Source organism: Gadus morhua, chromosome 9 (assembly GCF_902167405.1).
Source record: "Gadus morhua chromosome 9, gadMor3.0, whole genome shotgun sequence".
Classification (NCBI taxonomy): Eukaryota; Metazoa; Chordata; class Actinopteri; order Gadiformes; family Gadidae; genus Gadus; species Gadus morhua.
Genome location: NC_044056.1, coordinates 10423543 through 10437174, shown reverse-complemented (window position 1 = coordinate 10437174; position 13632 = coordinate 10423543). Strand labels below are relative to the sequence as shown.

General features: G+C 47.1%; 2 protein-coding genes across 2 annotated transcripts; both read left to right on the top strand.

Moving 5' to 3' along the window:
- Positions 1-357: 357 nt before the first annotated feature.
- Positions 358-5289, top strand: spty2d1 (SPT2 chromatin protein domain containing 1). The gene is made up of 6 exons (XM_030366870.1): positions 358-737; positions 1342-1459; positions 1572-3275; positions 3959-4118; positions 4221-4298; positions 4547-5289. Exons 1-6 carry the CDS (start codon positions 678-680, stop codon positions 4632-4634), a joined length of 2208 nt encoding a protein of 735 aa, XP_030222730.1. The 5' UTR covers positions 358-677; the 3' UTR covers positions 4635-5289.
- A 374-nt stretch (positions 5290-5663) lies between these two features.
- On the top strand, positions 5664-13584 carry uevld (UEV and lactate/malate dehyrogenase domains). The gene is made up of 12 exons (XM_030366873.1): positions 5664-6117; positions 6831-6915; positions 7007-7072; positions 7309-7472; positions 8220-8355; positions 8839-8933; positions 9042-9147; positions 9302-9472; positions 9824-9988; positions 10756-10852; positions 11722-11845; positions 12752-13584. Exons 1-12 carry the CDS (start codon positions 6076-6078, stop codon positions 12914-12916), a joined length of 1416 nt encoding a protein of 471 aa, XP_030222733.1. The 5' UTR covers positions 5664-6075; the 3' UTR covers positions 12917-13584.
- Positions 13585-13632: the final 48 nt, after the last annotated feature.

Sequence of the window (13632 nt, the reverse complement as noted above, 5' to 3'; positions counted from 1 at the left end):
ATAACTATAGATCACATATAACATAAAAAAAACACGTGTTTAGTTATAAAAAACCTATGCGGGGGGAAGTTTAAAGCGTTTGTAAACGAAAAAAAAAAACACACCGGAAAACGTCACATATTAACGCCACGCATCTCAGGCTGTGGAACCCGGAGTGGAATCACTGGACGGACCGGACTGAATACTGGTGGGACTACATGGATTATTGCGTATATTATTCTGATGATCGGTTAAGTCCCCTCCCCTTAATACAACTTTACCAATTCAAGTACCTAACGCACTTTCTTAAACGTCTTTTAAATATTTGGAAGCCATTTATTGGGTTATCCAAAGCCTGGAGTTCGGTCCCAGGTCTACTCCAGTCCGGGTCATGAATCCGACCATGTCCACAGCGTATCCCAGATAAAACCCCTCAGCCCGATGCTGAGTCCTTATTTAATAGCCGATCGGCACTGTAATTCTGGATAATCAAACACGCAAGCCAATCAAGGGGCTTAAATAACTAAATGTGTTATCCTTTAGCCCTAATCTGTCGATCACATCACCATAGTGGAGCTTTGTTTGTCTCCGAGGCCGAGTATTGACAGGTCGTCTCTAGGCTAAGCTATCAGCTAGCCGACTGTTTCAACGTCAAGTTCTGTGAGATCCCGGAGCTCACTGCCTTCGCCTGAGCAATCATGGACTTCGATAATATATTGTCGATTGCTTCCCAAAACCAGGGTCTCAGCAGTTTGCAGGTGAGTACAGGAAAGCCCAGAACATCTAAGGGATAAGAGATAACTTATGTCGAATGACATCTATGTTCAGTACTTTTGAACTAGACGTGTTCGTGAGTCAGACCGCTCACCGTAGTCTGCAGGTCTTGTTGAGCTGATTGAAATGCTTCGCTTTATCTGTACAGGGTAACGTAAGGTGTGAATCAAGACGTCAAACACACACATCATAATTGAACATAGAAGAAAACACAATGACTGTCTACTTATCTCTTCCCAAAACACACACACACACACACACACACACTCACTCACTCACTCACTCACTCACTCACTCACTCACTCACTCACTCACTCACTCACACTCACCTCCCTCTACAATGCTGGGTGAAGATTGCACAACGGTAGAAGTCTTATCATGGCAGTGGTCTAATTATAGTTAGTTTTGGAGGCACGAAGGATAAATCACATTTAAGTGCATTGTCTATTTGTTTTTCATGGTTAAAATCAATCATTATCAGGGTTGACAATGTTTCCAATCTGATTTGACGTGGACATATGCACGGTATGGCGGAAAATCATTCAATAGTCCGCTTTTCATTAAATTGTCCCGTCTTCAATCCCTCAGAAGAAGAGATACAGCCTCCAGACCGGTCCTCCCAAGAAGGACCCCAAGGTGAAGGGAGTGAACTCCACCGCGGTGCAGGCCTTCCTGAAGAAGAAACAGATCAACGATAAAAAGAAAGGTACTCAACAGAGCGCCACATCATCTGCTTCCTCTTCTTCCTAGTACACTACAACGATGTCTATTATGAGTCATCCTTGTTTTGACCACACTATACATGCTACCCTCTCCAGAGTTAATCATGAGGAAAGAGAAGGAGGTCCTGACGGCCAAGCGGGTGGAGCTGAAGTCGGACCGCAAGGCGCGCGCCATGGCCTCCCGAACCAAGGACAACTTCAGGGGGTACAACGGCGTCCCCATAGTGGAGGAGCCCAAGAAGAGGAGGTCCAAGGGGGACAGCTCGGACGAGAAGCCCATGGTGAACTGCTACGACCCCACGGACGAGGACAACTACGAATACGACCCGTCAGACTCGGAGCCCGAGGAGGAGCCCGAGAGGCCGATGCGGAGAGACCACGGTAGTAGTAGTAGTGGTGGTGGTGGTGGTGGTGGTAGTGGGGTCAAGGCGTCAGCCAAGAAACCCGCCGGCCCGCCCAAGCCTTCGGCAGCCCCCTTGGCGTTTGCAGACCTGCTGAAGCTGGCTGAGAAGAAGCAGTTTGAGCCGGTTGAGGTTAAAGCCAAAGCGGTGAAGAACGAGGGAAGGCTGCGCACGGCAGATGAGATCAGGGAGTTGGCACTGGAGCGTAAGGTTAAGAGGCTGGACAAGGGCTCCAGAGACTCGTCGAGGCCGGAGAGGGACAGGGAGAGCAGGCCACAGCCCGGCTCCAGCTCCTCTAAGAAGGGGGCTCCGGAGAAGGAGCATCGAAACGGGAAGCCGGCGAAGAGCTCTTCAGAGAAGTCGGGGGTCTCCAACGCGTCTGGTAAGAGTTCGAGATCGATACCAACGGACGCCAGGGACCATGGTTCCTCTTCCAAGTCGTCTCTCAAGGAGCGAGACAGAGACAGACCCAAGAGCTCGCAAAGCGACCGCGACAGACCCAAGACCAGTTTGTCTAATCCTTCAGGTGCCTTAACCAACAAAGCCCCCACCAGGGGACCACCTTCTGCTCAGAGCAAGCCGGCCCCCAGGCCCCCGCCCGGCCACAGACCCAGCACCGCAAGTGACCTTAGCTCCAGGAAGGGTAACTCCTCCTTACCTCAAGGACGACCGGGACCCAGTCCCTCTTCTTCACGGCCACCCGGCCCGAGACCTCAGCCTCAGGCCTCTGGGCCGGCCAGGCCAGGCCAGGGGGGCTCGCTGAAGGGAGCCCCTCCCAGTATGGACAATAAGGTACGAAAGGGGGAGTCCGTTAGACCTGGAGCGAGCTCCATGGGCAGACCAAACAGTGGAGCCGCGAGGCCTTCGCCTGGGGGCCCACCCAGACCTGGGGGAGGCCCTCCGGGGAGGCCCGGGGGGGTTCCTCAAGGGAGGCCGGGGGGGGTCCCCCAAGGGGGCAGGACTGGGGGTGTCGCCGAGGGGGGTAGGACTGGGGGGGTACCCCAGGGGGGACGGACTGGTGGGTTACCGCAGGGTGGCAGGACAGGGGGTGGGGCTCAAGCCCGGCCTGGAGGAAGCGGTCACCAGGGTCCATCTCAAGGCGGGGCTAGACCCGGGAATGCACCGGGCCGAGCGGGGGCCGCGGGGCAGGCCCCGGGCCGACCCGGACTCAACCCGGCATCGGGTCCCGGGAGACCCAAGTGTACCGTTGTCTCCGAAACCATTTCCGTGAGCGGGGCTAGACCGGCGAGACCGGGTGGACCTCCGAGACCAGGTGGACCTCCGAGACCGGGCGGACCTCCGAGACCGGGCGGACCGCCCCGCCCAGGCATGCCACAGAGGCCCGGGATGGCAGGAAGACCAGCGGCCGTGCCCTATGGGTCCATGGCGAGACCCTCAGGTATGGAGACTGTTAAGGGACATTCTTATGCCATGTGTTTTTTTTTTTTTAATTGTGGATCAAGTGTGAAGTGCCGGTTTCTGAAATATGGTATGTTTTTAGGTTAATCGGTTGGGTGTTTACGCAGAATAAACTTCAGTATCGTGTTGTAGCCCCAGCAACCCTCATACGCACTTATTGGATGTTGTACATCCTGACACTTAAACACAGTAATTTCATTCTGCAGCGTATTATTCTAGATATCTTTGTTGTATACAGGGAATGGGTTAACCTAGCGATTGTTAGTGCTTGGCACTTGGTTCTATGAACATCCTTACTGTATCGACAGTGATATAATGTTCCTCTTTCTTCAGACAAATGTACTTATTGTAAGTCGCTTTAGATAAAAGTGTCTGCTAAATGCCCTAAATGTAAATGTAGCCTTGGCCCTCATCGATTTGTTAACGGTGGCCCTTGTGAATTCATTACGAACGTTCATTTTGTTGTTCAATATTGACACTGTATTGACATTTAGTCATGTTGTATCTAGCATTTGGCTTTTATCCAAAGCGACATACAGTAAGCCGGTTGTCATTTCAAACTGCATTGTTCCCTGAACGTTAACTTGTGACAGCACAGCGTTTACATTCAGCACAGCTATCCTTCAGATCGGGTTAAAACAAGCGCCTTTTTCCCCCTCACAGCGCCGACGCTGCCGCCAATCACGTCGGCCTACAAGAGGAAGTACGAGGATGAGGAAGACGAGTACGACTCGGAGATGGACGACTTCATCGACAACGGGGACAACGAGCAGGAGGAAGTCTCCAAGCACATCAGGGAGATCTTCGGTTACGACCGCTCCAAGTAAGTACCTACCGCTCCTGCCGGCGCCTTGATGTTTACGAGGGTCTGTAGCTGCCGGTCTGATCACCAGCTGTCTGGTTCCGCTCCCCCCCCAAACCCCAGATACAAGGAGGAGAGCGACTACGCCTTGCAGTTCATGGAGAGCAGCTGGAAAGACATGCAGAAGGAGGAAGCCAGGAGGTAATAATATGAAGGATGACATCTCTGGTTTATTGTCGATGAAGGGTGACTTGAGCCGTGTGAGGAACGGGATGCATATAAGGTTGTGAAACCTGCTCTAGATATATCTAGGTTGTCCATGTTCTAGATTATACCAATGAAAATGCATTGTCAGAATGCATTCGTCGGTCCTTTTCAAAGTATGACGTCTGTTTGTAGACCAACTGTTTGTTTCTCTAGACTGACTGTTTGTTTGTGTGATCCGCTAGTTTGAGAATGGCCGTCCAGGAAGATCTGGAGGAGGAGAAGCGAGAAGAAGATGAGATCAAGAGACACGCCAAGAGGAAAAAGCTGTGATGCCCTTACTGCCATGAACTGCCCCCCCTACACACACACACACACACACACACACACACACACACACACACACACACACACACACACACACACACACACACACACACACACACACACACACACACACACACACACACACACACACACAGTCATGCACGCTGACGATCCCCTCAACTGTTGGACTTTGCCCCCCCCCCCCCCCCCCCGCCCTCTGTCTTTGTTTATGTTTACTCCTCAGAGGATGAGGGTCTTTACATTTGAATCTGAGCTGGAAGACGGAATTCCGTGCAAGCGTTACACAGGACCTCTCTGTAGTCACCATGTTTCTCTCTGTTGCCTTGTTCTATTTATTTTCCCTTCGAGTCAGAGGTCTTAACGATGGGGCCTGCGTCGAAGGACATTGGAACAGGACAGGACTGTAAATACGGCACTATAAGTATAATTTGATGTAAAAACACTTTTTGTAAAAAAATTAATAATAGAAAGATCAGACATGATGATGTGAAATGTTCAACAAATTCCACTACGGAGCAGACTTGCGGACGCCACCCAGAAAGGTTGCATTGTTACGTTTTATCGATTTAATTTAATCCTCGAGATAAGATTTCCACATTGTGGTTTGCATTTCCATTTTAAAAGTGGTTGACAGAAATGATTCACGCTTCTGGCTTTTATTTGATTGTTGTTCATTAATTTCTCGTATTATGTTGGAGGCTTAGCCCGAGCAACAAAAGCTATCGTTGTGTGACCGGAAATTTTGGAGAGTTGTTATATCAAGCCATTTAATATGCATATTCAGATCAATTTATAATATTTATCTATATTATTACATATTGAGATTCAGGGTTATTATTTTACCCTAAAATTGCGCTGCTCGAGAACGGTATTTAGTTAATAATATGAAGACTAGAAACTCCAGATTTGTATTCTAGGCCTGAGCTGAAGAATTGTAAGTAAGTCAAGCTTTATTTCTATAGCACTTTTTTATAAAGCATTGTTAAAACCAACCGTTAGAAAGTGCTTCACAAGAAAAAATAGTGACAGAATTAAAAAGTATAAAGACAAAAGTAAGACATAACTGTATAAGACTAGCTGAAAATGCAAAAACAATGAAAAAAATCTGTTGGTAACAAACGCACCCAAAAACAAAATGGAGATCAACCTAGGATTTCAATTGTCACCAACATGCTGCATCAATAGGAAAGGCAGAGTGATAGTTAACATTCTCTATTGCTCTGGAATCGGGGCTTCCCCTGATTTAATCACTCTTTATTTGGCTTGATGACGTGCTACGTCATCTGTCAGCCACGGAGGACACGCCCCTTTAATTCGCAAAGTTTGCGGAAGTTATTGTTTGACTCGGACGGTGAAGTAAACGCTGTGCCCGTTGTTTACCTCGTACACACACTCAAATAACCAGGTTGTTTAAGGTTTTTAAGAGATGGACATCAACTCGGAGAAGAAACAGCGGATCCTCTCCAGGGTGAGTCACTTTACTCCGGCTTTTAGGAGCGAACGCCTTCAATAAGAGGTGGAAACGAACCCGATTGAAATCCTCCCCTCATTTTCATATCTACTGCAAACGTTTTCAGGCCTTCCTGTGTGTGCTTCTGGTCGTTTAGTTAATGTTCAGATTGTTTCAAACCCGCTTACCATAAGCCTAGAGACAGTGTTGCCAGATTTGGTCAGATTTCCTACCCAATCTGGCAACAGAAGACCCGGCTCCGCATCAGCCGGTAATGTGAACCGGTAGAACCAGCTTCAGATCCGCATGAACTCATGCCGTCCGGAGTTGGCTATACTTGCCTATTTATACGACACCCAATTAGTCTGCCAGAATTAACCTTGAGACTACTTTTAAGTAAAAATATATTTTTTAATAAACTAGCGTTTAGGAGGAGGGTTATAATTTAAATTCAGATTTTAGATCATGTTTATTGATGTATACCAATAATAAGGTCTACATCATTATTCTGATCACATAGGTTTGCGCATGTTTGTCTTTAATTTAGTCATCGGAATAGCCTGGTTTTGTATTAATATAACTTAGAAATGTTTGAGGCCATCAATAAATGGGATTTAAAACTTTTTTGTAGCCGACTGACAGACCAGATGGTTATATTCCTCCATGACAGGAGGCTGTTTATCGCTTCAGACAATACTCAACCCCTTCTTCTATTTCTTTGTGTTCATCAGTATAAATTCCATGATGTTGCAATAGAGGAGTTAGAGAAAATCCATCGGGTGTACCCTGATATGCAACTATTGAACGGCACCTACAGTAAGTAAAGTGTTTAATGTGTGAGCCTTAATCATTTGAAGTGAGATCATGCCCAACACTCTTCCATAACGGTATATCTACACCTTTTCAGCTTTTACTGACGGCACTCAGAAAGATCTCCTGAAGCTGATAGGAAACCTTCCAGTAACATATGACGGTAAAGCTGACTCAAACACACACACCTGGCCTATCAGACCTTATGACTGTCCACCACAGTACCCGTTGCACTCCTAACCATCCCTGGAAGGAGCGATCCCTCTCTCTGCGTTCCTTTATCAACTAAGGATCGAGCTAGCTACCTTCCGTTTAACAGCCAATCCGCTCTACCTCCTGAGCCACATGCCGTCTTTGTGTATCTGGGACTGTTATCGAGTCTGTTCCCTCGACATGCAGGGCAATCGTACAACTTCCCGATCCTGCTGTGGCTGTTGGACTCCTTCCCCTTCACGCCTCCCATCTGCCTGCTGCGGCCCACCCCCGCCATGGTGATCAGGGAGGGCCGGCACGTGGACGCCCGGGGACGCATCTACCTGCCCATGCTACACAACTGGGACCACGTACGTGGGCCACATAGACAACCTGGTGCTGGTTTAGTCACGGACAGGAAATTACAGGAAGAAGCAGTAAAACAAAATCAAAATAACATTAAAATGAGTCTGCTGGAGCAACAAAAAAAAGATGAACTAGATTAGAGATTAGAGAAAAATACAATGAATAGTAATAAATAACAATCCATACAAAATCTATAAATATATGGACACAAGAGTAGCGATAATGTTAAGTACGCAAAACACAAATTGAAGCATTATGGGCAGTTGAGGTGGACATTGAGTATGTGCTACATTATTAAAACGATGTATTATGCATACGTGACTAAGCGGCTTGAATATCCGCTATGCTACATTATTGAAACTGTTCCTTTTTGACTTATGCATATGACATGATGAGGGAAATCCCACTCAGAGTCTTTCTGGAGGTTTTCCAGGCAGTGTGTAAAATAAGATAAGATAATTATTTATTAATCCCACAACCGGGGCAGGTAGTAATGTTACAGCCATCAAAGGGGATGTAAGAGAGGACTCTATACAAAAGCTAGATATAATGTAAAAAAGCAGCTACAATAACAAAATGGGATAATAAATAAGTAAACTGACTCAACGGTTAGATTGACGTCATTGTATAAGGCGAATATTACAATGATTGATTCATATCGGAGTTATTCACATAGCAGCAACAATTCTACAATATTGCACGTTACTGTATTCATGTGGGACGCCTCTTGTTTGTCTGATTTCCTGACACAGCCCAAGACCAACGTGGTGGCTCTTCTGAAGGAGATGAGCACCAAGTTCCAGCAGGAGGCGCCGCTGTCGTCGAAGGCCAGCGGAGACGAGGACCCCCACAAGCTGCTGGCGTCCATCTCCAGCCTCCAGAAAGAAGGTGAGCCCCTTTTCCGTTGAAGCCAGTCGGGTTCTCAATGGCATAATTTACATTTACATTTAGGGCTTTTAGCAGATGCTTATATCCAAAGCATCTTACAACAAGTAGATTTGTCAGAAGAAGGAGAAACAACAATATGTCTCTTTCGGTACAGTAAGGATGTTCATCGAACCAAGGGCCAAGCACTTACAATTATTACCCATTCCCTGTATACAACAAAGACAGCTAGGATAAGATGCTACACAATGCTAAGTACTATTTTTAAGTGCAAGGATGTACAACATACAATAAATGCGTACATTTAATGCCAGGACGTTCCACATACAATTAAGAGGGGGGGGAACTCTGAACAAATGAGTCTTGAGTCCTTTGTGGAAGCTGGGATGCTCGGATGGGGCGGGGGCGAGTCTGAACTGGGGGACGTGGTGGATGGAGCGAGCGCGGTGGAGGATCACGGTTAACAAATCCCTCTTTGTTTACCAGGAGGAGTACGGCACCACGACCAACCCCACCACAAAGTGTCCGTCATAGGGGGAGGGGACTTGGGAATGGCTACCGTGATGAGCATCTTGGCCAAGGTGCGTCCCCCCCCCCCCCCCCCCGTCTCGTACATCCATCATCCATCATCCAGCCAAGTTACCAGAGGGTATTTATTCGCGTTTCCTTCTCTCGGTTTCACGCTTCAGGGCATGGTGGACAAACTGGTTTTCATCGATGTGGCGGAGAGCTCAACCAAGGGTGGAAGCGGCGACCTTGAGATCTTCAGACTGCCCAAGGTGGAGGTGTCCAAAGGTACTGAAGCCCTCTGCGGCCATCTCTTCATCCATCTCGTAATCCGCCCCAATAGGGCCGTGTGGAATGGGCGTCTGTCGTGTTTCACCAAGCTGTACCAGTTTCCTTTTTAATCTGTTTGTACGTCTTTTTTTAACTGCCTCTCTCCTGTCAGATCTGTCAGCATCAGCAGGGTCCGCGGTCGTGGTGGTGACGGCCAACGCGTGGAGCAACGAGCAGTCGTACGAGGGCGTGGTGCAGACCAACGTTGACATGTACCGCGGGATCATCCCCGCGCTGGCCCGCCACTGCCCCCACGCAGTGATGCTCATCGCCTCTCACCCAGGTACATACACACTCACTCATGTACATTCACTCACACACACACACACTCACTCACTCATAAACACACACACATTCACACGCCCACACACACACACACGCCCACACCCACACCCACACCCACACACAAATCAGTGTTTCAGTTAAACCCTCCTCCTGGCCTGCTTGTGTTGCTCCCTCTCGTCAATTAGTGTGGGGTATAATTGGGTAAGAATTGTTTTCGTTGCTTCAAATAAACTTTCATCACTATGCTAAACATTCTCTTGCCAGCGTGCCAAAGAACTCGTAGAACTAATCGGAGCATACAAGAGGGACATTTCTCACGAGTAGCACCTCTCCATCCCCCCCTCCACAGTCGACATCATGACCCACGTGGCCTGGAGGCAGAGCGGCCTGCCCCCCACGCACGTGATCGGGGCGGGGTGCAACCTGGACTCAGAGCGCCTCTGCCAGGCGCTGGACATCAACCTCAACGTACACAAGCAGGCCTGGATCCTCGGAGAGCAGACGGGTGGAAAGGGTAAACGCCTGACGTCAAACGCTGCTTCTCCTCACCGCTAGAGCCCGAGTTATGGGCTGGCCAGCTTTTTTTATTTGAGGAATATACTAGTTATAGGATGTTATTTTATTGATAACAATTTTAAAATAACTATCATTCAGCTTAACTACATGTATATGTGTGTCCAGGTTATTTTAAGCTTCAAGCTAATTTTACTGTTACACATTGTGACTTACATTTGATTGGGTGGTATTCAGATTCAATAAAGTGAATCTTTAAACCGTTTAAACGCAGTCTGAGCCGGTTGGGCCCTGCGGTCTCACTACAGCTCAGAGGAGGCTGTGGATCAGAGTATCTTTGCCGGGCAAAGGCTGCAGGTCAGCCGTGTGAGGCCCCGCCCACAGCAAACTACAGAGAAGATGAGGGCTCTTATTGTGAAATTGTTATCAATGGAAACAAAGCATCTGTCGCTTCTTTAGTGTTTCGTGTGTTTTTCCTGCCATGTGGTAAGCGAAACCCAAGCAGAAGAACCCACGTCATTATAAAGTTGTTGTTGTTGTTGTTGCTGTTATCATAACGGCATCCTACGCCTCACTGTCCCATCCGGCCTCCTCTGTATTGTTTGTGTTATAAATACACACTGCATATTGTTTCTATGTGTTTGCCCAACCCGTTGTGCAAGCTGCTTCTCTGCTAGGAAAGACTTTACCTTGTTAGAGTCGCGGAATGCCATGACTCGTGCGTTCACGCCTTTGTGAACACATGAGTATGTCTGTGTGTTGCTGCAGTGGCGGTCATGAGTAACGTTGGGACCAGTTCCAGCCAGGCCAGCCAGAGGGTGCAGATCGCTCCGAGCTCCAGCGCCAGTAAACCCCTGCTGGAGAGGTAGGGAATAACACATCGTCACATTACCACTTTCAGTAAATTTTTTGTACCATATGTTATATAATGCATGTTCCTCACTCGCTAGGTGAGGAAAACAAGATTTCAAGTTATTTAAAGCGGACGTAAACAATTTAGTTTCTTTCTAAATTAAACTCTACGAAATTTTGAAAAGAAAATTCATTATTCTGTTATTTGAAAAACAGAATAATCTCTATGCAATTCCAGGGTCAGAACATGTCTCAAAATAAAGAATTAGGATAAATATCTACTTTAGATTTTAGATAAGAGTATCTAAAGTCTGAGAGTGAGCCAATCTTAAATCTGGCTGAACTGGGTGTTTCACATTCTCTCGCTTCATGTTTGATTCCATCAATCATGTCGCTTGAGACGGGCATCTGTAGGGGTGTAACTGTCAAACTAAAACTCTGCCAGCAGTACTGAACTGTGTTAAAGTATCTGTTAAGGTTTCAAATCAACGTGTGTAGAATGGCCACCGAAGAAACACTTCTGAAATCCCTTTTGAAAGCTTCATTCAATCAAGGACTGCTGGATCAGAGGTTCTGCTGTAACACAGTAAGACTGCTGGATCAGAGGTTCTGCTGTAACATAGTGGGACTGCAGCTGGATCAGAGGTTCTGCTGTAACACAGGACTGCCGGATCAGAGGTTATGCTGTACCATAGCAGGACTGCTGGGTCCAAGTCAATTTAGTATAATTTAGACATTGAATGTAAATCTCAGAATTGAGAATCCGATGAGATTACTCATTCATTGTGAAAGGCAGACATCATGCCTCAGGCCTTCCTCCGGTGAACAAAGGGACAGAGATGGAATATATTATTGATACTTGCTGCGCACTCCCTTACTCAGGGCGCTGGACTTGACGAAGAACCGAGGCCAGCGGTCGTGGTCCGTGGGTCTGTCCCTCGCCGACATCACCCACACCGTCCTGACGGGCCGCCACAAGGTCCACTCCATCTCCACCCTGGCCCAGGTAGAGCAGCACCATCCATTATGGAGAGACGGCGTGGTTAATTCATCACACAGGGTCACTCTGGACAGGGAGGTGATTGCGACGAGGCAAGGGCTGACTAAGGAACAAATTGAAATAGATATTAAATCAAAACGGAAATATAATAGTGTGGATCATAAATATAACTATATAATACCCATTATCTTCACTTATATCTTTAGTTGTAGTTATATATTACACTGCATGTTCTTCAACCTATTTTACACGTCATTATTACAGTAGCTGTAATACCTACCGACATACACAGCTGTGTTATTTTTATGATGGCAGAGAGGTTATGGGCGCAACATAAACATTTTCAACACAAAAAGTAGTTTTACTTTTGAGCCATTACATACTAGCGCTTGGACTAAGCAAAGTGTTAGAACTTAAGAAGCATGACTTTTCTGAGAGGGAGACCACGGGACTTTCATTGGTCGTGACAACCGAGCCTCTATCTGCCCTGTGTTATTTTTATGATGGCAGAGAGGTTATGGGCGCAACATAAACATTTTCAACACAAAAAGTAGTTTTACTTTTGAGCCATTACATACTAGCGCTTGGACTAAGCAAAGTGTTAGAACTTAAGACGCATGACTTTTCTGAGAGGGAGACCACGGGACTTTCATTGGTCGTGACAACCGAGCCTCTATCTGCCCCTTTAATGAAATCAATGACACAACCAATTACCCAATTAACCCCCACACTAATTAACGACAGGGAGCAGCCAGGAGGAGGGTTTAACTGAACTGAAGTGTGTGTGTGTGTGTGTGTGTGTGTGTGTGTGTGTGTGTGTGTGTGTGTGTGTGTGTGTGTGTGTGTGTGTGTGTGTGTGTGTGTGTGTGTGTGTGTGTGTGTGTGTGTGTGTGTGTGTTCTGTTCTCTGCAGGGCTGGGGCGGGGTGGTGTCAGAGGTCTTCCTCAGCCTGCCCTGCCTGCTGGGTGCAAACGGATCAATGCGTCTGGCCGAGACCACCCTGGGCCAGGAGGACCGCTCTGCGCTCGAGACCAGCGTCACCTCCCTCTCCGACCTTATGACCAAGCTGAGGCTATGACCGCTGCTCCAGGACTCCGCTGCTATGACCGCTGTCCCAACCCTAGCGGCTAGCAGTTAGCACCAACCGCTAGCAGCTAGCACCAACCGCTAGCAGCTGGCACCAACCGCTAGCAGCTAGCACCAACCCCTAGCCAGATCCTAACTAAACACGGTGCAACTCTACCAAGCGAGACCCAAGCCAGCATGTTCCTGGTTGGTGTGTTTCACCAAACTGGGTTGAAGAAGACGTGTTGGGTTTCCTGTGCCCGCCAAACACTAACAAAGATGCAGTCCATGAAGTTGTGATATAACAAATGTTTTTTTTTAAACACGGGTAAATAATGCGAATGCTGTCTTTTTCCTAAATTATGTATTTTTTCCCATTGTCATCTCATTCATGAAGAATAATGCAGACAAAATGGATGTAGAAAGATGTTTAACGAAACTCAATATTTTACCAAAGAGAAATACCTTGACGAACTTTGACCTTTTGCACTTTTACCAGACAGGTCCGTTAGAGGCTTAGGTAAATGCATACCTCATGAAAAGGATATCTCCCAGAAAATGTAAAGATACACTAATGTTGAGGTGCCTTTTCTCATATATCCTAACTATATATTTTTCCATGACAAAAGGTGGAAGTGGTGTATAGTATATAATACTAAGTGCAATAAACGTGAGACTTTACCGTTGTGCTTTTGTGGGATGGGAAGAAAACGCAGCCAATAAAGTTGT